Source organism: Strix aluco, chromosome 9 (assembly GCF_031877795.1).
Source record: "Strix aluco isolate bStrAlu1 chromosome 9, bStrAlu1.hap1, whole genome shotgun sequence".
NCBI lineage: Eukaryota > Metazoa > Chordata > Aves > Strigiformes > Strigidae > Strix > Strix aluco.
In genome coordinates this window covers 2635124-2657935 of record NC_133939.1, presented here as the reverse complement: position 1 = coordinate 2657935, position 22812 = coordinate 2635124, and the positions used below count along the sequence as shown (strand labels likewise).

The 22812-nt window shown below is 46.7% G+C and overlaps 1 protein-coding gene across 1 annotated transcript; it reads right to left on the bottom strand.

The window, feature by feature from the left end:
* Nucleotides 1-691: 691 nt before the first annotated feature.
* ATG4B (autophagy related 4B cysteine peptidase) lies at nt 692-22802 on the bottom strand. The gene is made up of 13 exons (XM_074833360.1): nt 22586-22802; nt 16413-16511; nt 15823-15894; nt 13710-13808; nt 12776-12877; nt 11919-11991; nt 10795-10874; nt 7405-7601; nt 6321-6399; nt 5473-5618; nt 4762-4818; nt 4376-4469; nt 692-2512 (listed from the first exon to the last, which is right to left on the bottom strand). The coding sequence occupies exons 1-13, from the start codon at nt 22800-22802 to the stop codon at nt 2439-2441; spliced, it is 1389 nt and encodes a 462-aa protein (XP_074689461.1). The 3' UTR covers nt 692-2438.
* Between the last annotated feature and the right edge of the window lie 10 nt (nt 22803-22812).

Sequence of the window (22812 nt, the reverse complement as noted above, 5' to 3'; positions counted from 1 at the left end):
AGTAGTAACTCTTCTTGTGTACAAATCAAGAGGGAGATGCATCCTGAGTGACTAGCTCTCAACAAAAGGGCTGCCAATGGCAACAGCTTTCCTGCTCAAGCACTGTGTCCTGCTGTTGCAGGAAAAATGATTATTGAATTGACTACGCTTACTTCTGTAACATTTACTACTGCAGAGCTGGTGCTTCAAAGGCTAGCTGGAAACTGATGCTACAAAAAGCTATCAGTTAAATAAACAGTAAAGAAACAAGTTTCACTTTCCACCTACCAATGCAAAAACTTTTGAGCTTCTGCCTGGCTCTTTCCCCTCTACCTCAAAAGCACACATAGAGACTCACCAAAAAAGCATGTCCTGTGACAGAAGGGCTTGTGTTGTTTTAGAAGCAGAGAGATGCTGTGCTGCTTAAAATTCAGGTAGCAGAATTGCTATGGAAGTGTTTTTTCCTTTTCTGCCAACACGTCTGCAGGTGCTCACCCTCTGGCAGACCCAAGCAGCCAGCCTGTTCTGTCAGATACACCAAAAGGAAGATAAAGTCACTGCTGCACAGTTCAACTTTTGCTTCCATCTGCCTTCGTTGCCCTAAGAGGGTAAAAACTGCAGTCACTCTGACAGCATTCCCAACCGTGCTGCAGCGTTACTAGATACCACCCGCCACCACCTTCAATTGATGTGAAGGATATTAGGACAGGCAAAGATTTTAGATCTGTTTATTCAGATACAAATTGAAAGCAGATGAATGGAGCACAGCCCCACTTCCTCTGCTGCCTCTTCCCCTAACTACAAGAGAGAAGAGAAGCAGGCAGAAAGCAGCAAATAATAATTTTGTGACAGAAGCATTGTGGTTCCCAGTTCAAACCTCTGCTTTTGGATAGCACAGGGACAGTTAGAGCATCAGTAGGTCAGCCATGGGGGAAATGGGTCATTTCTAGGCAGCTGTCACCACCCTTTGGGCACAAAAGCATCAACTGACAGGTTCCAATCCTAAATGTACAAATGAAAGCCTTGTAAACAGGTTTGCAATCTGCAGCATGCCTGAAGGAGACTACTTCAGCAACTTCTGTTGCAGTTTGCATTAAGACAGCTCTCCTCCACGGTTTACCTTTCTCTGAATTCTGTGTGGAGAAGGGCCCCAGGCAGAGCTATCATCTTAAAGTAGCTAAAATTTCCAGTATAAGTGGACCTTCTCAAGAGGTTCTGATCCTTACTGCCCTCTTTGGGATGTTTACATGAAATGGGTTTCTCCAGGTTAGCTCCTACAGTACCTTTGCGCATACTCTGCAAGGGACGGGGAGCTGGCAGGACACACAAGGGAAAGGTACCGACGCAGCGAGGAAGCCTACTCGGCCTTCAGGCACCTCTTCTGTTTTGGAAAGGGAATGTCTAACAGGAGTCGTTGGAGGAACTGCTGAACAACCCACCAAGGATACCTCAAGGAATTTTCCAGCTCACATTTTTGGTACCGACAAGATTAATTCCCTAGACGCCATGCCAGCATGCTGGGGCACAGGCAGACTGGCAGATCTCAGTTGTCCTGTCTCGCCTCTCCCAGCTGTGGACTACTTCCCCCCTCAGGACTATAGAATCCAGTTCTCTGCTCGAAGCAGATTTCCTGAAGATAATCCATTGTAGAAGCACAATGCTTTATAGACTCACCAAGCAAGAACACGCATTTTCTGTTCTTCCATTCTGCTCTTATTTTAACCAAGATTGAGATGTTCCTCCCCACCAGCACGCGCCTGCTCCGCGCTTTCCCAGACAGCCTTTCGCTTATTGAATTATCAGTCACTTGTAAGTTCCCTCAACTTCCTTTTCATAGGATGTGAGCAGGAGAGGAGTACTACACCTGCGAGGAAGCGCTGTGTACTGCAAAGCATGAGCAGGAGTTGTACTGTAGGAAGCCCGGCCACCTGCACTCCCGGGGCTTCACAGCTGTCCTCTGGGGACATGTCTGCTGTTCATTTGCGTTGTGAGCTGCAGTCCAAGTTGGCCAGTGAGAAGAGAAGCTGCTAAAGGAATTAACTGTACGTTTCACCTGCTAAACGATGGCGGCTCTATTTAAGCTTCAGAGGGGAGTCCCCATGGAAGGATTGAGCGCTCTAACGATTTCTGTGCCTCCCCCAGAAGGCCAGCTGACCTGCTGATGTAACAGATAGGCTTTGAACTCCTAAGCACCACTGCATCCACTTCCAGCAACTGTCTTCTGCCGAGAAATTCTGACTCCAGCCAGTAAGGCTCTAACACCCACTCGGTTCTTCATCCCAATGCAGACAATGCACGCTCCGCTCAGAGGCTGCACAGAATGCCAGGATGGACAAGAGGCGGGGATGGCAGCAAGCGCCTATGAAAACCGGTAGCCCCAGGCTCTCGAAGGAGCTTCCCTCCCCCCCCTTCTCCCCACACATAACACAAATTTGCAGAGTCAGTTTTCCTATTTGTTTTCAAAGGGACAGAATTTCGAAGTCTTCATCTTCCGAGTCAAAGAACCGTTCCAATCTGTCAGCATCAGAGGAGTCTGCAAGAGAAAAAGAAAGTGCTACCTCCGTGGGACGCACTGACTGCTCAGCGTCAGTGAGACCAGCAGTGGGAAGGCAGCAGAATTTGAGAGTCAAGTGCCTGCATGTTCCAAGAGACTCAGTGACATACCTGAAGGAAGGCTCTGAGGAGGGATGAGAACATGTCAGTAGCATGGAAAAGGCACTGGAGAGAATTATATGGTGTGCAGAGAGAATTATATGGTGCCACGTTTCACAGCCCTGGTGCAGTGTGCAACTGTGCTGTGACTGTTTTGTACAACCTTCCTGTGCAGCAGCTCTGTAGGAGACCGTTCTGCCTCAAGAGGCTCAAAATAGGAAAACTTGCCAGGTCTGGACTAATATCCATGAAGATTTCTGGCCCAATTAAGTGATATGGGAACATTTTTTTTCCCCCCCCCATGTACTAAAGACTTGTTTAATGCTATAGTTGCCTTTGATCAACTACTGGGGAATGTAATCACACAACATGTGCTCTCCCAAAAGCAATTAGTACAGTCCATTTTGTGAGGAAAGGTAATGGTCTTGATCCCTCCTGTCCACCCTTCCAACTCTGTGGTAAGCAGGGAGCACATACCTAAAGGCAAAGCAACTTTACCATAGGGGAAATTCAGGTGAGAACATATGGGCAAACTGGAGAAGTAAAGGAGAGACTCAGTCTGCAAAAAAGCAGTCGCTGGACTTGGCAGACCAGCCAGCCAAAAGCTAAACTGCAATAAATGATGGCTGGGGACAGAGAAGTGCAAAGCTGCAGAGCCACCTTGAATATTTTGTGACAAGCTTTAACCCCACAGTGTAGAGTGTGCAAATGCTTAGTGTCACTGTTTTTGATCAAACTGCAGTGCCCATGAGTGCTGGCAGTACAACTTCCAGAGGTGCTCCTCAGAGGAGTGGCCCCTTTCACTTAAGTAACATAGAGAACCCAACCAGCTGAGAAAAATAAGGGGCTGGACAGTCGTGAAAGTACAGTTACTCCTCCTAGTGAGGTGTAGGACTAAGACACAGAGTAGCCATTAGCTGATGGGAACTCTACAAGATAGGGAAGAGGGAAAAGAACAAGAAGCCCATTACAAAAACATTTTTAGGAGGAAGAAAGGCAGCAATTAGGGACAATTTAATACAGGCGAGGATCAATTGACAGTTTAAAGGGAATCAAGCATTCTTACAGAGAAGGACAGTGAGATAAGGAAGGCTTTGAAAGTTCATGCTAAGGGAGAGAGAGAGCAAGGAAGCACAGGGTGCAGGATGCAAGTGACAGGACACAGCCCAATGCCTGGTGACAGGGTAGGTTTGTCCACGTATACTCACTCCTCTTGGCAGACACTGTCAATGGCCCTTTACCTCCTGCAATGTTTGTGCACGCTATTAACACGGTAAGCAGAGCCTGACAGCCAAGATACTGCCCAGCACTTGTTCCTTTTTGCATTGGTAGAGGCACATGCACAGGGAAGGAGTGCCTTACACTGGAACTAAGTTTGACCACCCCTGTCTTTGACCATTTTCATTACCTAGAAACTGACTTTTCAGCCTTTTCAATGGACCCTTTTGATTCCTTCAAGCATCCTTTACAAATCACAGATTCACACTGCTGTGATAGCCCATGAACTTGTTTTTTCCTCCCCTCAGTCATCATCATCATTCACAGACTCATTCTCAAAATTGTCTTGAGACACTTGCGAACCACTAGTTGAAAGCCAAAGGACTAGATCAATTGACCTAAGAGCTCCAGATCAAACTCCAGGCAGAACAGGAACGTACCAGAAGTCACCGTGCAATTCCACACAATTTCTGGAAAACCAAAGGGACCAGCTCACCCTTGGCTCTACCTCCCTGCATGACCTCACCTGGTGTGAGATTCAGGACATCGGGGTTGGAGAAATGTGACGGCTGGCGTTCGACCAGTTCGAACATTGGCAGCGCTCCTCTTACCAGGGACAGCTGCGGAGCAAGAGAGGAGCCATGAGAACCAACAACTCTGTACTCACGGTGCGCTGGGTCTTTAAGGGGTAATAACGATCTGTTGGGACTTCCCTGCAGCTGAAAAAAGTGTTTCTCAAATCTTTGACTCGCATCATCAATAGAATTCAAGAGCTATGCCCTTTTTGCTAGTTTAATAAACTGTTTTCATGTGCTTGAAAAAGGGATCATGCTGCAGAGAACATGGTCTCTGTGCAGCGGTCTGGAAACTAGACAATACCCTATATTCCTTTCCAGTGATATAAACACAAACCTTTTTGATTTGCTGGCACCAATCGCTAAAGTCCTCCTCTGTGTTGCAGAAAAACCCCTGGAAAAAAAAAAAGAAATTATCTTTATATATTGTAGATTGACCATTTCAGTCTTAAGGCCTTGTATTAATGCCAAGCAACACGACCAGGACTGCAAGCAGTTACACCACCTAACTGCCTTGCTTTAAAACTGTGGCTTACACTGTCCTGTTAAACTGAACACCCCCCATATGCTTGATGTGACCAGACTATCCAAGTGCTGGAATCATCAATGTAATGTTCTGCTTTACTGCAGAAGGAAAACTGAGCAGAAATAACCCGCATGGAATAAAAGGGCAGGCATCTTGGGTTCAACAGAAAACAAGCCACACTGAATCATAATACGGCTTCAGGAATGGATTCAGATCTACCCACCAAACAGCAGGAATCAAAGCCCAAACTAAACCTGAGAGAAGGATGCTGCCCCACGAGGAATGGCATTTAATTGCCATGCATTTTAATTGCCCTGTACCAAACCGCTTCCTGCGTAAGGAGCTTCTTTACCAGCATTACTGGAACCCACGGCAGCAGGTGCCCAGAGCACAGCAAGCCTGTGGAGTACCCAACCCATCACCGCTGCCTTTGCCAGTTCCCTGGGGAAAGGGACAGCTGCAAAACAGAGGGACCACCACACTGCTCCTTGGGGTGATGGGAAACAAGCAGCAGGAACGCACCACCGCAATGGAGGGGTCGAGCTCGGCAATGCTCATCCTGCAGGGAGGGTGCTGGCAGTGGAAGCTTTCGTCGGGGAGACAGCTGCTGTCATTGGGCTCCACTGCAGGCTGCGTGGTGTGGGGATCCAGGTAAATGAGTTCCTCACCTGGACAGACAGGCAAGGAGACATCAACAGGAGGAACCATGCCAAGGAAGAGCGATGACAGAGCCAGCTCTCGTAACCCCACAAAGGAACCCAACTAGGGACAACTCGCTTTCAGCCACTTGCCCAAACGCTTCTCATCCAGGCAAAGAGCCAGCTGCCAGCAGAACCACAGGGGCCACTCCGCAGCGACACCCTGGGATCAAGGCACAGGCACTATTTGGATACTGTTCCTGCACATGCCTTCCAGGGTCCTGTGTAAGCTCAGGTAGGCCGCAGAAATCCAAAGCACAACCAGCTTGAGGTCTCAGGCAGAGAGAAAATCAGAGGGAAGAAGGAGAGTAAAAGGACAACAGTTTGTAGGGTTTCAGGAAGGGGACAACTAAAGGACAGTTAAATCCAGCCAAGCCCCCAAAGGGAGGGTCAGCTTGGGATGTAGGAAGAAGTCTCTATGCACATCTCTTTACAGACAGCATTTAGCATTACACCGTGGAAGTTTACAGCCTGTACTATGGCCACTGCTCAAAGCTACATCACTCAGGTCTTTGCAAAGAGGTTCAGTCCACAGCAGCCTTCCACAGTTCCAGCAGGAAAGAACCACCCTGCAGCATGCATGACAGACCAAGCAGGAGAGCTCTACTGCTCAAGCATTTTTTAGCTGGGGGTAGATGCTTGGAAAGTCTCTGCGGTACTCTGGGCACTCACCTACATAGCCAATGAAGTAGTGAGCACTGTTTGGTTTCCCTCCGATCACTCCCAGGGACTGGGGCATCATGAAGCAGTGCTGGAAAAGCAATACAGAAAACACACAGCTGACAGACAGTGAGACAGCAGGTGGCAACAAAGGCAAACATCCAAAAATGCAGTGGGAAAGAAAGATGGGGACACTGAAAATCAGCAACTCTAGCAGCAGAAACAGCCACTTCTGGAGAGAAGCTCCATCAGGAAGGCTGAAGGCTGCAACACAGGGCCTTCAAGGAACACAGAAGCAGCTCAAAAACACTTTTAACTGCTGACAGGAACACACAGGTGGACCAAATGGAAGAAGCAGCACTACTCCAGGACCCAGTTGGGGCAAGTCCTGGCTCTGCTGCAGACAGTGGCAAGATCCCCCGGAACTGTCATCAGGGTGCAATAGTGCTCTGGGGAGGAAACAGTTTAAGTTCCTTATTCAGCTGCAGTATCCAGGCACCATCTACTGAGTTAAGGGCAAGTAACCTCACGTGAATTTGGAGCGCTCTTACCTGTGCAGCTCAGAGCTTGCTAGCATGAGGACAAGACAATGTGCACCCTGTCTTGTGCATGTACTCTGCACACCCTAAATTCTGCAGCCTCCCAGTACTCCAACCTGCAACTGTCTGCCAGCTTCTAGCCTCAGTCTGCAGTATGAGCTCCAGCCTCAGAGCCACAGGGAGTTTGCAACACTACATTCATTAATGCTCAGGTTGCCACCAAACACAGTACAGCAGTGCTGAACAAATGCTTCAGCAGGTTGGTACCATCTAAACGCAAAGAGGGACTGAGATTAAGTTGTGAAGTAAGATCCTCAAAAAAGAAACCAACCCAAAAAGCCCCAACTCCCCAAAACCCCCACATTTTCCTGACTATAGCCTGCAAGAACGCATGTCCTGAACTCTGACAAGGATTGTCTTTAAATATATTTTCCTTTTGCAAATAGGATAGTTACTTCTGAGTATTTTTGCCCCGAAAGCAAATTCCAGAAATTACTTAATTCACAACAGGGTCCTTAAGCATCAGAACACCAGGAATTCAGCTCCAGATCCCCTACCTTTAGTGTTTCAATATAGGCTTCATTGATCTCTGTGAGCCCAAGGCGGAGAGGTATCAGCAGCACCAATGGTTTCCACAGTGAGAGCCTATCTCTAACCCCCGCTTCCTCTGGGTACCCGTTATAGAGTACGTCTGACTCCACAGCAGGGCATGCTGCAGCTCCAGCACACGGGAAGTTGGACTGGCACAACCGCCCTACAGAAAGGGAACATGAGCAGAAAGCATCAGAAATAACCTCTGTTTCCAGGCCTTGAGTAATTCTATTCAAGCTCTGATCCACAAGTGCTATTTACTAAAAGCCTACAGCGCTTAATAAAAAGAAAAGCTTAAAGGGGTCCAGTGCTGGGATCATGTGATGTACGTACTCCCTGCAGGGCTTCTGGTAGGGCTCAGCATTTCATCTAAGCTTACATCAAGATTACGCCAAAGCATGCTGTACTCACAGCCACCATCTGGTGGGCCGTTAAAATGCAAATTCTTCCAGAAGGTAAACAGCTAAGCAACACCCTGTGCCAAAAAAGTTGAACGAGTTGATTAGGAGGTCAGGCAAGAGTCCTGAATTCAGAAAGTGTGTAGGCACAAAGAGAAAAACCAGGAGTGTTCAACTCCAGAGGAGTCCATGGAGGATATGAAGACTGAACTAGGAAAGTGTTATGGCTTAACACAGGAAATATTCACCCATGGTGTCTCTCTAGAGTAGTTGTAATTTTCCTGAAGTTCACTAGAGCCTTCACAAACTTTATTGTGGGATCTTTCAGAAGCTGCTTTAGAGACCTAAAGCAGATGATCATTAAACACTGCACTTCCAGCACGAGCTTTGCCTGTAAAATATGGGGCAGTAAAACTCCTCAGGGTGTAAGCATGACATAAGCACTATGCATTCTCATTCTACAGGCTTGACAAACATACAGCCAGGCTGTAATGCAACCAGGTTATGTAAATTCTGGCCCAGAAACATCTCCAAGCCTACCTGTCTCACCAGCCAATTTCATTACTTGCTGAGCGTGTGGAGAAAAAAACCCAACCCCCAAAGAAACCCAGAGCACTTTAATCAGGAAGCCAAGGCAATTAGACAAAATGCCAGAGGTTCATTTAACTTATTCCAGACCTAAGCTGAATGCCAGGACACTCTAGCAGGTAGGACACAGTGTAAACAAACACCTTCATCACCAGCCATTTCAGCAGGATGTTTGCTCACTTCAAAGCTTCAAACCCAGCTGAACACTGAGAATGTTACACCCAAGGTTAGAAGAAATAGGGCTCTGATCTAAAGCCTCAGTATGAGAGACAACGTGCACTGAAGAGTTTGCAGTTGCTCCCTATACTGTCCCTCAAGGAGGGAAAAGGTGTATGTGTGTGTCTCTCATGCACAGACATAGCATAGTTACTGGAGGTCCTGAGAAAATGGAAAGTCGTTATTCGCAGTGACTTATCCTGTTAAAAACAGTAAAGACCATGGCGGGGGGTGGGGTGGGGTTTGTTGTGGTCACCTGCCTGTTCTGATGATCTGCAATCAGCTGCCAAGCCAGGGCTGTTGCTGAGTGGGGTGTCACTGCAGGTTTCCTCATCAGGCAAATCAACTGGCAATCCTGCGCTGTGATATGAACGTATTTAACCTAAGTTTAAGCAATAGGGAGCTTGGCACAGACCAAATTCACCTTGCTTCTTTGGCAGGCTTTGCAGTGTTATGGTGCCACAGCGCAGCGGAACCTGCCGAAAGCTTCCCAGCTGGATCCAAACCATTTACTGCAAACATATTCCAACAGATTTGACACATCTCTCCTGCTGTGGCTGCTGCTGTCAGGTACTAGCTTTACTGGCTTGGTTTCTCAGCACCTTACTGATGCACAGGATTCTCCAATGCCCAACTAATCTGACACAACAGACTGACTCAAAAGGGATAAAGATGGATGTTTCTTCACTGCTGTAGCAAAAGGCATTTCCTATGAACTTTAGGCTGAACAGTATTAGTGACCGAATGTATGAAACAGCATTAACTTCTGAATGCTTCACTATCGACAGATGTTTGGGGCACAAGATATATAACACATACCTACAGACATTCAACACATCAGACCCACTGATACAGTGATTCTCAGGCCCTGAACATGTACATTATGATTTACATTTGAGGAAAATAAACAAACACCCCCTCCACTTTACAAGCTGTATGGACACGTTACTTGAAGCAGTGTCAGTGCTGAACAGTCAGTGGCACACAGACAAGAGCCTGCAGCACACCCAAGCCTCACAGCCAGCATGCTTCAGTTCTAGAAATAATGTTTTCAGGCTAAAGATGAAAGATAAATTCAATTTCTGTGTTCATGCTGGCCCTTGTTTAAGCCAAGGCCATTAGCACATGCCTTCACAGGACTACGTGTACCTACGGTTAGACAGGCACTTCTCAATCAGATCCTTTGTTTCTTGGCCACTCAGCTGAGACTACCTGACAAGATGTGACTTTGTAAAGTGACTGTCCTGCGCTCTAGGCCTGTTAATTGATTTTGGCTCCGTGGCAGCCGAAGCCAGCTAAAATGATGCCTGCCACAATCTCACCTGTAGCCCTGCACCAGCTTCAGTGCTCACTGGACCGTTCTACATGCTGTTTCAGAACACCAGGCTGGCAGAAAACATTGCATGGTTTTGTGCTGTGTAAGCTCGCTGCCTCACGAGTTAGTCTAAAGCAAGCAAGGGGAAGGCTTGTGTGGCCAGGCCTATGCAGGACTGCAGCAACCAGCAGTGCAGGCATTCAGCTTTGGTTACTGTGGCACCATGGCCTGAGCGAGCATGCTGGGGATGAACAACGTTGCACAGCTGCTCAGCCTCCAGAGCCAGCCTGTTGTCAGGATGCACCGAGGAAAAACAAAAGAAACCCTAAAACAAGCAGTGAACACTCCTTAAATGATGAGAGATCCACTCCAGAGATGGATTCCCTTCTTCTCCTCCCCCATCCTCACCAATTTTGTTCCTTTTCCTCTTCAGCAATCTGTTCTAGTTTTCTTACTCTGCCTAATAGCAGAGACACTCCTACTCCATTATACGAGAGAGGAAGCAGTCATTTACTGCTCACTACCTGTGGCCATAAACAAGTTTGACACTACCTTCCAAGCAGCTCCCACCTATTATCTGAAGGTCAGCAGACCTTCTCTCCAGATCCAGAGGCCACAGTGCCAAGTCAGAGGCTTTATCACGTGAAGCAAAAGTCAAACAAGGGGCTTCCTTGCCCTGGAACAGCAATTCTCATCTGGTTTTAGCATGCTTGGCCACAGCTTTAAGACAGAACATTTACATCATGCTTGTTGTGTTGTACTACTATATGCTCTTCAGGTTTTTTCTGGCTCCTTGCTGCTGGAGGATGTACCACATTCCTCCTCCATGTGATACTTACGGATTTCTTCCATCACTACTGTGTTGTCCATGGCTATATGTACTGCCAGTGAACTCCATGTATCAAAAGTTGCAAGTTTTCTATAGGAAAATTAAAAAAAAAAAAAAAGTAAGCAAGTACAAGACAAAGATGCTGGTGTATCAGAGAGGAGTAACTGGATTAGAAGAGATTGGCTTTCATCAATGATGCTGTAAAGCATGCTCTTTACATGTATTAGAGTTGTATACTTCCTTGTCACTGGTTATTATGGCTGGAAGAATAAACAAATGGGACCACACTTGGGAATTTGTCCCTCAGCAGCTACTAAGTACAACAGAGCTGACACAACCTCCAACTCAAATCCAATAACTGCTGGTTACTAGAAAGTGAGACAGAATAAAAAAAATAGTAACAAATTAAAAAAATTACTTTTACTTTCTGTACTTATCTCCTGATCACCTATACCAGATCCTGGGCTAATTCAGCATATGGTCTGACCCAGGAAAGCTGCTTGTAGGCAATCCTGGCTACTCCAGGGAGCTACCTGCTCATCTAATCAAAGCGAGGGAAGAAGGGTGACAGGAGAGAGAATGTTTCTCAAAATACAGTGTGTCCCAGTTAAAGGCAGTCCATGCTCCAGCACCGCTCTGATCCTCTGCCTGTCACCATGGAACCCAGGCAGCAAATATTAATGCTTTCCTCTGCTAATGCATTAGTGATGGCTCACTGGCAGCTTTTTGATAATGATGACACTGTTGTCAGGTCAGCAGAGGCAACTCAGAGGCTAGCAGAGATCCAAACGATGGCAACAATCATCTACTCTGACAGTTGCTTCTGGTCTGCTGCAGAGTACTGCACTCTGTTCTAGTGGCAAGCACACTGCTTGTGGGATGTGAAGAGAGGTTTTTGGGGGTTGTCCTGAAATCTGTTTTCTCTCACATCCTGCCAGCATCTAAACAACAGAAGGGCTCCCTTCAAGTTCCTGCCCGAGCAGGTCGATAAGGTCAAGCAGGTTGCCTGCTAACAGTATTAAAACATACAGTTGCACTTCAGTCCATGGGCAGAAACCTGTGCTAGGAGGTACTACAACCCAAATGACCCCACTGTGTGGTTCAAAAGATATAAAGGGAAAACGTAGCACTTACTTGAGCACCTGTGCGACTGTGTTTGGTCCATACCACTGACCTATGGATTTTCCCTCTCCAACTCCCATCTGGGCTGCATCACAAGAAAAAACCAAAATAATTTAGCAAATAATTCCACCTACACTGCGTCCCTTCCTAAACAGTTTGTATTTAATAGGGAAGAAATCTCACTTGGGAATGTTTTTGAGTCAGCAGAATCTACCCTTTCATGGGATATCTTAGTGTAGATGGGAGAGGGAAGCACATTCTGAAGGACTGTAAAGCAAATCCTTTCCCCAGCATGCAATAACACAAAAGTTCAAAAGGCAGTGTTACCAAAGAAATTTTTCTTGGAGTTTTGATTACCAGACCACCTCTGTAGTCTGAAGTTCTGTTCGCTGAAGCTATAGGTGCCTTAACACCCTATAGGAAAAACTGGAACAGGCTGCTTCTCTTTTATTTGCCAGGGAAATTTATATCAAAGTGAGATCCTTCCTTAGTCCACTTGCTACTTCTGAGAATTTCTTTGCTCAACAACATTCTCATATGACAAGGTCCTAGTGAGAACAACAACCACACGTGTTCCTCTCACCTTAACTAGGATACGGAAAGTGATGCTGAATATAACACTAATAATAAAGCATTAGGCAAACCTGACAGCCTTAATGGAGACAAGAAGAAAAATCCATCATAACCCACAATAAAGAGTGGCAGTTTTACATGACATCAGAAAACAGGCAGCATAATATCATGTATGGGTACCTGACCCACTCGTTGGGGTTTTTTTGGCTAAGCTAGTAAAAGAACAGAGTGATGTTCTGCACTCATGGGAAACACAGACTGAGTATCTCCACACTCTTCAGCATCCAGACTCTTACCTATCTGGTGAATGGAGTAGTAGCTGTCTTTTTTGTCAATGAAGGCATTAAGAACATTGAAGTAATTATCCATCTGCCTCTTCCCTTTTATCCACCTCCAGTCTAAGACAGACAAGGGGATATAGGAAACAAAACATGATATTTATTAGCAACTAGAGGCTGAAAGCTACAATTCTCTCCCCTGTGCACCAATCAGCTGACCTGATTTTCATGTTGCTATCTTATTACTAGGCATCCAAGGCATTCCCAACACTAAAGGATTAATTTTAAAAGAAAAGTAAGCATTCTCACAGCTAAGATAAAGGACTATCACCCACAGAAAATCAAATAAAAAAATACCAGAAAACACAAATTGTACCTCTAACCCACAGATGGGAAACAGGATTATAATTTCTCATTGACAGGCGTGAGCTACATATTCCGGGAAAAAACAGGTGACCTCACTACAAAAATCATCCCCCAAAAATTCAAAGGCCATCAACAAGTGTCAAAAAAAAATGTTCTGGTATAGCTGCTTACAGACCAAGCATGAGTCAAGCACAAGAACGGGGAGAGGAGACTACACTAATTAAGTGAGGACTTTGTGACAAAACTGAACTATAAACAAGCATCAACCTACTAAGTTGTTTCAAACTTCAGCTATATGAAAAATCTAGTACATGCTTGGCTTCAGTGGATTTAACTCATGCATTACGGGGCTCTGCTTTAAGGCTTGTACAACTATATGTAGAGTTGTAGACAGCAGGGAAAAACCTGTTGGACGGTTTCCAGTAGACCGTTCTCTCAACAGCCCTGAACTTGAGAAGACTAAAAGAAAAGTTACAGAGCCATCAGAAATTCCTAGCTGTGCCCTTGTTACCTGCTGCCCTTACAAGTACTGCACTTGTGGAAGCACATGGCCCTGGAACTCAGTATGGGCTTTGCGTGGGTTTACCTCTTCCCAAATGCCTGCAGACCAAGGCCTGAGCAAATATCATCTGGCCACACCGCAGCATACAGCCCCAGCCAGTATCAGATGTGGGACCAGTTCCTCCTGTAAATGAGGACAGAAAATAAATATGTAATGAACAGTAAAACAGTGACAAGAGGGAGAAGAAACGAAAGCACTGTAAGTCTGCACAGATAGCAGGTTCACCCAAGAAATCAGACAGGAAATAAGGACCTTAGCTCACGTACCCATGGCTGAGAAACAAAAGTGTAGTTATCAGTGAGTAACTTCATGGAATCCCTTAAAAACAAACAAACAAAACCCTTTAACACTAACTGAAAGGGGAAAAAAACTTCAAAGGCAAATCCAAACAACTCAAATTAGAAAGAGAGCTGAATTTCTCAGGAACACAACAGCACTTGAACCTAGTTGCAGACTCCCAGCCCAATTCAGAGACACATTTCTACACAGAGGTGCTCGTTACAGGCGACTTCTTGTAGTCCTCATCTTGAGAAGACAATTCATCATGCAAAACAAACCAGTCCTAAGGAATTCCTACATCATAAGCAGCTATGACTGGATGAAATTCCAAAGTGAACAACATAGGCCAAAAAAACCCCCCACCCGAGCAACAAGAAAACCACATCCTACATAATATCGGAGAATAAGCTGGGTATTAGCTCACGCTGGAAAGTCTGAGACAAAGGCCTCAAGGCTGGAAGCACTTCCCTGACAGAACTTCAAAAGGAAGCTGCTGCTCCTCTGCTGAAGCTCTGGCTATTATTACAAGTTTCATAGATAAAATGTTTAGTGTGACCACAGCAAGTGAGCTGTCTTACAAGCATGCAGTCAGCTGCGCCTTAGCACAGCTGCTAGAAGTAGTTTCTTTGTAACGCTGCTTTCTTTTTTTGCTCCTATGCAACTGCTTTGCAGGAAAAAGCACAGGGAGAGAAAAATCACCCAAGAGGACTTTATTCAATCAACTTCTGGACAGTCAGCAGTTATCTTCTATAATTTTGCCAGCAATTAATAACATACACAACATCCAAAGTTGATAATGCTTTACAAAACTAGCAGAAGACATTCTCCTTACCCTCTGAAGGGCAAGCACAGAGAAGCAGTCAACAATAAAAGGGGTGACTGGGAGAAAAAAAGACTGAAAAAGGAAAAGATCTACTGTAAGACATGCAAATCGTATCATTACTGTAAATGGGAAATGACTCAGAAAATGGGATTTCTTTTCACCTCCCCGCCCTATAATAACTCATATAGAAACCCCAGTGGTGTTTGTGAGCCACAGTTAAACACGTTAACCCTTCATTTGCAAACGCATGTTTAACTATGGCTCACAAACGTGAATTTAAAGGGATTAAACTGCATCAAAGACGTCTCATAGCTTGTTAGGCAAAGTGTTTCCCAGTAGGGAAAGAACAGAACAAGCCAGAAGGACCAGTTACCAAGAAGTCTCTTTTCCAAACCTGAGCCATTTTCCCCATTGATCGTTGGGGATGATGTTGACAGTGGGGGCACAGATGGGGCTTGGAATCCCATTTACCTGCTCTCAGGTCTTGATATACCTTCCACCCAGTACATAAAATCAAACCACAGCAGAGACTGTGCAGAATATCTTAAGGAATAAAGACATCCACCTTCGAGTTCACTGGGAAATGGTCCCCATATTACTACAGTTCCTGTGTGTAACAGTCACTTCAGGCACTTAAAAACACATAGTCTAGAGCAGATGCACAAAGGCGATAATTTCTGTATCGTATCTCTAGCTTTCATCGTTTTAATCCACTTCAAGCCTAAGACCATCATTAAACAATATTTTGTGTTAGACTTACTCACGTTACACCATGTTGCTCAAAGAAAGGATGTTTCTAGGTAGGCTTCCCAAACTCATTCTTGTGTCCTTTTTAACATCAGTTATCTCTCATACCAAAGGGGATGAGGAATTCTCATTATCAGATAAACAGAAAGTCTATCCTATCAATTAAATGAAGTGCATTTCAGATTCTTATAAATGGGAGTGCATTAATGTTATGCTTGTTTTATCAGGTAGAGATAACCGGATTATCATCATTTCTGGGAGGTACTTAGACTCGTCCACAGCACGTACCAATAGCAGGGAAGTTCTTTCTGTAGGTGAACCAAAGCCGGGAGGTCACATCCAACAGGATCTCTTCTTTCTCTGAAAAATTTTCAGCATCATGAGGGTAGCACCAAACACAGCTAAATCCATCTCCCACTCACCATCCCTAGCGACAACAGTGTTCTGCTCCTCAGAGAGTCTGCATGACCAGAAAGGCAAAATGTGGCTGAGGAACAGGACAGTGCCGCTGTGCAGAAGAAACTTTCTTTTTCCCCCAAAATAGCTGCAGTCAACCCAAAGACACTATGGCCATAGGCAAATTATGAAGCAGTAAACAGTGTTCTTGCCTTTCCCCTGAGCTATCCCTTTGCTTTAACCATCCTGGCCTCACGACACAAGTCCCAATAACTACTGTATGGTAACTTTCTGCACAAAAACATTCCAGAGTCTGCAGAGATCGCCAGCCAGCCAGCAGCATGGCAGTTATGGTCTGCGTGCTTTGACAGCAAACAGACTCTGCAGTGTGCTTATAAGGTCTGCAGTCACCTTGCTGCTCAGAAAGCAAAGTGCAACACTAACAAAGTCCTCTGGAGTGTTGCATCATGCACGCAAAATACCTGTGAAAACACTGTATTTCCGGCCAAGGATCCAAACGGGTTCTTTGGTCTCAGGGAAGTCTTCATATTCGAACCTGAGAGTGTCATAGGTAAGAGTAGCTAGGAAGAGAAAGAAGAAATTACATACCTTTCATAGCTTTTCCTTGTGTTTTAAAAATCACACAAAACTACAGAATCAGAGCTGCTGTGGCCCAGTAACTTACACACCCAGAGCACCTGGCTCTGGCTGGCAAGAAACGGTACGGCTGCCCCTGCAACTACCAACTCCAGAAGGCACAGAGAGCTGATGCAGCCCTGGCTCGCTCCTGGCCGCTCCACAAGCAGAAAAGCAGAGGGATTTCCAGGTTAGGTCAGCTCCAGGTTCTGCCTGGTGCAGAAGACAGTCAAGAAAACATCTAGGACTTCAGCTGGCAGCTGCAGTCTGTTTAGCAGAACAAGCACCATCATGCATGTCACCAGCAACAATATCGAGGTCCTCTTTCCAAGTGAGCAAAGTGATTAAAATCCTTCTTTCAGATAATATAATTTGTGGTGGTGTGACACAAAAAGCACAGATTACATTAAGATGGGAACTTGCTCTGCAAGTCAGTCCCTCCTCAAGAGGCAACGAATCCAGCAGAAGTCATCACCTGCACTGAAACCAGCCTGCAGCTTGAGGAGCAGCACTGCCTTTACAGATACCACACTAAAATCTGAGGAACGCAGAGCTGTGCACAGATGTACTCATTCACAGGAGACAGACAAACTCCTTCACAGCATGGCATCCATCAGTGCCTAGATATCCACCCTCTTGCATGACCCCTACAGAAAACTCAGCAGCACAGGCTGCCCTCGGATCAGGGCAGCTTACGCTTTCGTGCAAAAGGCACAGGCAACGAGGAGGGGAAAAAGAGGAGTGTTGGATGAACTGTGCTTCACTAGGTCTGTATTTGGAAATAAAGCACTTTAAAGTGGTCTGGGAACGCTGGAAATGAACCGTCTAATTTTGTAGGTGTCAAATCTTTAACAAACCACCTATATAAAATTTAAAGCAGAACTCACCAGCCTGCTCTGTAGCTGTTAAAATGGCTATTGAAAATATCTCTCGCAGCAAATGCAATAAAATCTGCAGTAACATGACATGAGTTTAATACAGAGCAATGGACTAAACCACCACCTCAGCCCTGCTTCTCTGAAAGCCACCACCCTCTGTAGTGCACACCTTGCTTTTTGCTTCCCTTCTGCTTTTCTTCAGTGCTGCCTACACAGCAGACCTCACCCTTCTCACAAGTAGAAGACATTTGTAGATGAGCTTTTCTCCCAATCATTCCCTGCTTAGCTTTTCAAAGCATCATCTGGTACACCAGTAAATAACAACTTGGCTGATTTGCATCAACGATAGCTCCAGAAAGTCACCACAAGGTTCTGCTCCCCCTCCTTCCAGACGTCTAGGACACTCCACGTTGTGCTTGGGCAAACAAGCTACACGAGACATTCGAGCCTCCTGTAGGTACCTCATCAGTGTTCTAGCCCCAGCCTCTTTGACCTGAAATTCCAATTCCAAATGTCAAAGAAAATACTTAAGTAACAGCAGCAAGACACCATCACTAAGACCAACTACTGTTTAAGCAGGATCCCTGGCAACAGAGATGTAAAACAGGCTCCTAAATTAAATTTTGAATTAGACTCTGGCCCTAACCTTAGCCCAAAAGATTTAAAGCGCGTTCCTTGTGTGAATTGGTCAAAAGCCTTTTTTCAGGCACATTTAGGACAGTACAGGCCACAGGCTCCCATTCCCATCCTGTGATGCAGCTTCTCAACAGCAAGGTAAGCAAAGCAACTCTGCTTGCACAGAAAAGTTCCGGCAAATTAATGCAGTCTTCTCCTCTAACAAACTTTAGCAGGGAAATTAAGAATTTCTTTACCATATACTAGCCAAACTTTACACATCCCCAGCAGTCCATGCTTCTGTGCCTATCTTCACTTAATAGCTTGGCTTGCTTTGCCCCCTTTCTTGTTCAGTGTTGGAGATTTCTTTCCAGGGAAGGAAGTGATGTGACTTCTGCAGATGTTTTCAAGTGTGCATCACTTTCTACTTTCTCCCTTAATTTTCAGAAGTTTCCCTTTGGGATGAGACATTACAAGTTTATTCTGAGAGCTCAAAGGGAGGGTAGTCATTAGGTTTTTTTAGAATTCAGTGTGTTACCAGATACGATCTTAATATAAAAACTGAACTTCTCAGATACGTTTTAAAGCTCCAAGGAATATTTTGTGGTTTATTTTCTCAAGCTTGCTGTGAATCCAGCTCTCTGTCAGAAGAGTCTCAAATAGCTTAAATAAAAGGACTGAAACAAGGATGCTACACAGAATCTATCAAGCTACCCACCATCCCACTTTCTCCTTCCTAGCACTATTTCCTCACGTTCTCAAATGTCACATCCTCTGTGGCAACACATTTTGCAGGGCACCAGGTCCTTAGCAAGCACAGGATTTGCAACTGGCAGCTTCACGGCAAGGATCTGCTGGAAATGGGCTGCTGGAGTCTTTCCCCTTCAATCAAAGCTAGGAGAGGAAGGGGTCAGTGGGCAGAAGGGATCCCCAGGCTGCCTGCTGGACCAGTTGTGTATTCAGGGAACACAAAATTGCAAACTGCAAGTGCCATGACACTGAACATGTGGCAGAACAGTCCCAGACTTGCAGTCCTTCAGCTGAATGCCCAACATCTGGGCTCTGTGCAAAGGTCCGGTGTGTCGAGCTGTGCATCTGAAAGATGTGGTCAGACATTAGTGAGCATGTTGGTTTTTTGGAAGAAAATACTTGCCACCATCTGAAAAGGCACAGCTGCTAAATGCAGGAGTTAAGGTTTCACCCTCACAGGGAGGAAATTCAAGTGATTGCTCCCAGTTAGTATCAATGACGTTATAACGGGAGCAGTAAACTCCCCACAAGGCTTGAAGCCACTAAGTGTTTCCTTTACAAACATCTACCTTCATGTGCTCTGGCACTTTTTCAAAATTACATCCATTATGCTATTGCCCAGATGAGCTAAATACGAGCCAGTGGGACTCAAACAATTCAGGCAAGGGGTACAAAGAGTGTCACAGTTTGCACAGGAGCCATTCTCTCCCTCTTATAGTTAGAGGCAACGGGTCTGAAAATAAATAAAACCAGAAATTCACCGAGTAGAAATCCTATCTGAAGATGCTCGTTTCAGAGCTGCAGAAGTCGGGTGAGATCAGCAAATTTCTCGGGCAGCGCTCCAAAACTTCACCTTCAAGAAGCCCTCAGTCTATTTTAAATACCGACCTCTGAGCATCCAGAACAGTAGAGCAGCAGCCTCTGCAGAAAATCCAAGTGCAATCAAATACAATTGCTCAACTTCTTTCAGTGCACAGTGGATTTATAGTTAAAAAGCCAAGAGCTTCAGGCCTGCAAAGCACGCCTTCAGAAAGGCAGCCTTGCTTTCCAGGAAGCTCGGGCATGCTGTGAATGATGTGAGGTTGGCTGGATCTCTGCCCCACAGGCACACCTTCCACGGGGTCTGCAGTAGTGTCCCAGAAAACCTTCTCATCCCACACCCTCTCTAGAAAGCCCAACAGAAAAGGCAAAGATTTGTACACGCCGCTACAGAAAACACCCATATTAAACAGCCTAGGTAAAGGCATTCAAACTAAAACCGCATTAAATACAAGCATTAAGCCTGAACACTTGAGTTCTTTTCCACTTTTGGGCACGTGGTTAGATCTACTCAGTTACAAGGTAACAGGCCACATCACAAAAGCCTGCCTTGTATGAAGCACAAGGAACCAGCCCTTGACACACCCAGCACGTGCCTGCAGTATCAGCGACTTTCAACATCAGTTTACTAAACTGGAGTATGTGCAAGGTTATTGAAAAGCTACGTATCATCTTGACATAGACCAAGAAAAACTGTCTCCATACATAGAATTAGGGTAGAGGGTGAAATCTTGCCTCCCTTCTTATATTCTTGTGCTGCACAATGAAAAAGCCAAGCTAAAAACGTTATCCCAACTTGTCATAAGCTCCCACATAAACAAACCCTGAAGCACAGCCAGGCACTGGGGAGCAGACCCTGCCTGGTGATGTCAGTTTGAAAACGTGCTGAAGGCAAGATACATGTTTATGGCAAGTATCAAGTCCTTGACAGCCACTAACTTCATCTGCTTTACGAAAGTCAAAGCTATTTGTTTTTCTATCAACTTTGGGAAACAAATAACAACAAGTCAAATCTTTGATGACTCAAATAGAAACGTGGCAAGTGATTTTCCCTGTGGTTTACACAGCAAAACAGCTGATGTTCACTTCAGCATCAATCATCTTGGTTACACTTTGTCAGCACAGCTTAGACGTTTTGTCAAAAAACCTTTTATACAAAATATTGAAGCAGAGATGGCAAGCATTACACTGAAGGAAAATGAGGCTTTGCAATACCTCCCTTCCCAAATTGCTTCCTGGGCTTCCCCCAGCCTCTAGAGAGGCCTCTCTCTCCTACACTGTAACAGCCCTCAGGCAGCACCCGCAACAGCTTAGAGACACCTTCCCTGAGTCCTTCAGCCTCCCATTAACACTGCCACAAAAGAATCAGAAATGGAGTAGATGATCATCTCCCTCAGCTGATAAAGGTACATCACCCAAGGCAGAGCGGAGTGGAGGAACACTATTGGATGCAGAATATTTCAAGAGAGTCGAGAAGGTAAATTCATTGGAAAGCTCATTGCTGAAAAAGGCCTAGAAAACAGATAACCGATCAGCCTGAACCCTGACTTCTGGCTTTGCAGAAGAAAGATTAAGTCTTTTCTTTCTCCTAAGCTTTTTCAACAGGACAAATCTCACTTATCTAAGCAACAACGAGGAGTTAAGACACAGCCAGGGAGGAAAGTCAGTCAACTGGAGAGCGGCACTTTCTTGGGAGGCCCAGAGCAAACAGCTCAAAGCCATCAGGTACCCGACTGACTGTCTCGGGGGCAGGGCTGGATGTGAAGGGGCTTGAGCTCTCATCGCTCCAGAGACCAGTGACCCACCTCCTCTTTGCACAGAGGAGAGCCAGCCCTACTGTCTATCACAGCAAGGTTTTCCTTCCCTTGATAAGCCTTCTAAAGCTTACATAGAGGAAAAACAAACATATCTCCCGACTCAAGTTGTGTAAGTTCATTTGCTGGAATGCATTTTGTTCTCAGACGCGAGAGACTGGATGCAGCGATGTGCGAGGACGTGCCAGGCAGGAAGTGGGGACACTATCGGCTGGACTACACTGACAACAGCAGCGCCTGCACCAAGGACAAAACCAAGTCAAGACAGCAGTCCGGAGGGACGAGAGCTAAGGATTCCCTCCCCATACTCACGCTTGCCCAACATGAAGGAGGAGCCCACGCGACACAAGAAAATGTTCATTATTATGGAACAACACTTATCTCTGCAGAGGGCGGATGAAAGCTGTTACTACACGAAGGCTAGAAGGAAGTGAGTCCCAACCCAAGCACCAACACTCGTCTTTTTTTCCTCCCCTTGTATGAAAACAAAGTCTCTACTGCAAACAGCTTTGCCGGCACTCTCAGTAAAGGCGATGAGGGGCCGGGATGAGCGGTCGAGTCGCCTCACGCCTCGACGCGGCAGAAGGCGGCCGCAGCGCCTCTGGAGCAGAGCGGAGCACAGGGCTACCTGCCCTGCCACAGCTCTCGCCCTCTGGTTCGCTTCCCAGGCAACCCCGTTCAGGCCACACCGCGGGAGAGCTCCGTGATTTTTAAGAACGACGGCAAAAGGCGGGCTGGGAAGGGCAGGAGGGGGGATTCACCTCCCTACCGAGGGGGCTCCCCCTCGGCTCTGGCCTGCAGCGGCCGACACCGGCGGTAACGGAGCCATCGCTGGGCCGCCCCGAGCCACCACCGTCTCCCGCACCCCGCAGGGCAGGGCCCCCACAGGGGTGGGGACCCCGGTTCCAGAGCCGTGCCCTGGGGCGGCAACCGGGCCGGGGAGCGGTGACATCTCCGCACCTCAGAGCGCCGGGCCAGGCCGCGCCGCTCCGGGCCAGGCCGGGCCACCCGGGCCTAAGCCGCCCCGGGAAGCCACAGGCCTCAAGCGGCCGCCGGGCCAGGCCACGGGCTCCTGAGCGGCAAAGCAGCCGCCCACCCCCCGCCGCGGTGCGGGAAGGGGCCGCCACCGCCGCCGCCACCCACCTGCGTCCATGGCGGCGGCCCCGCCGAGGGCTGCGGCCGCTGCCGTCCCCACCGACACATACGCCCCGGCGCAGCCCTGCGCGGCTGCTGGCGCGAGCGCGGCGCTCGCCCAATGGGAGCGCCGGTCGCCGCCGGCCTCGGCGGCGATTGGCTGTCGGCGGCGCTCATCACGGACCGGTGCGCCGCGCGCCTTCCTCCGCGCACTGGGGGCTGACATTTTGCCGTAC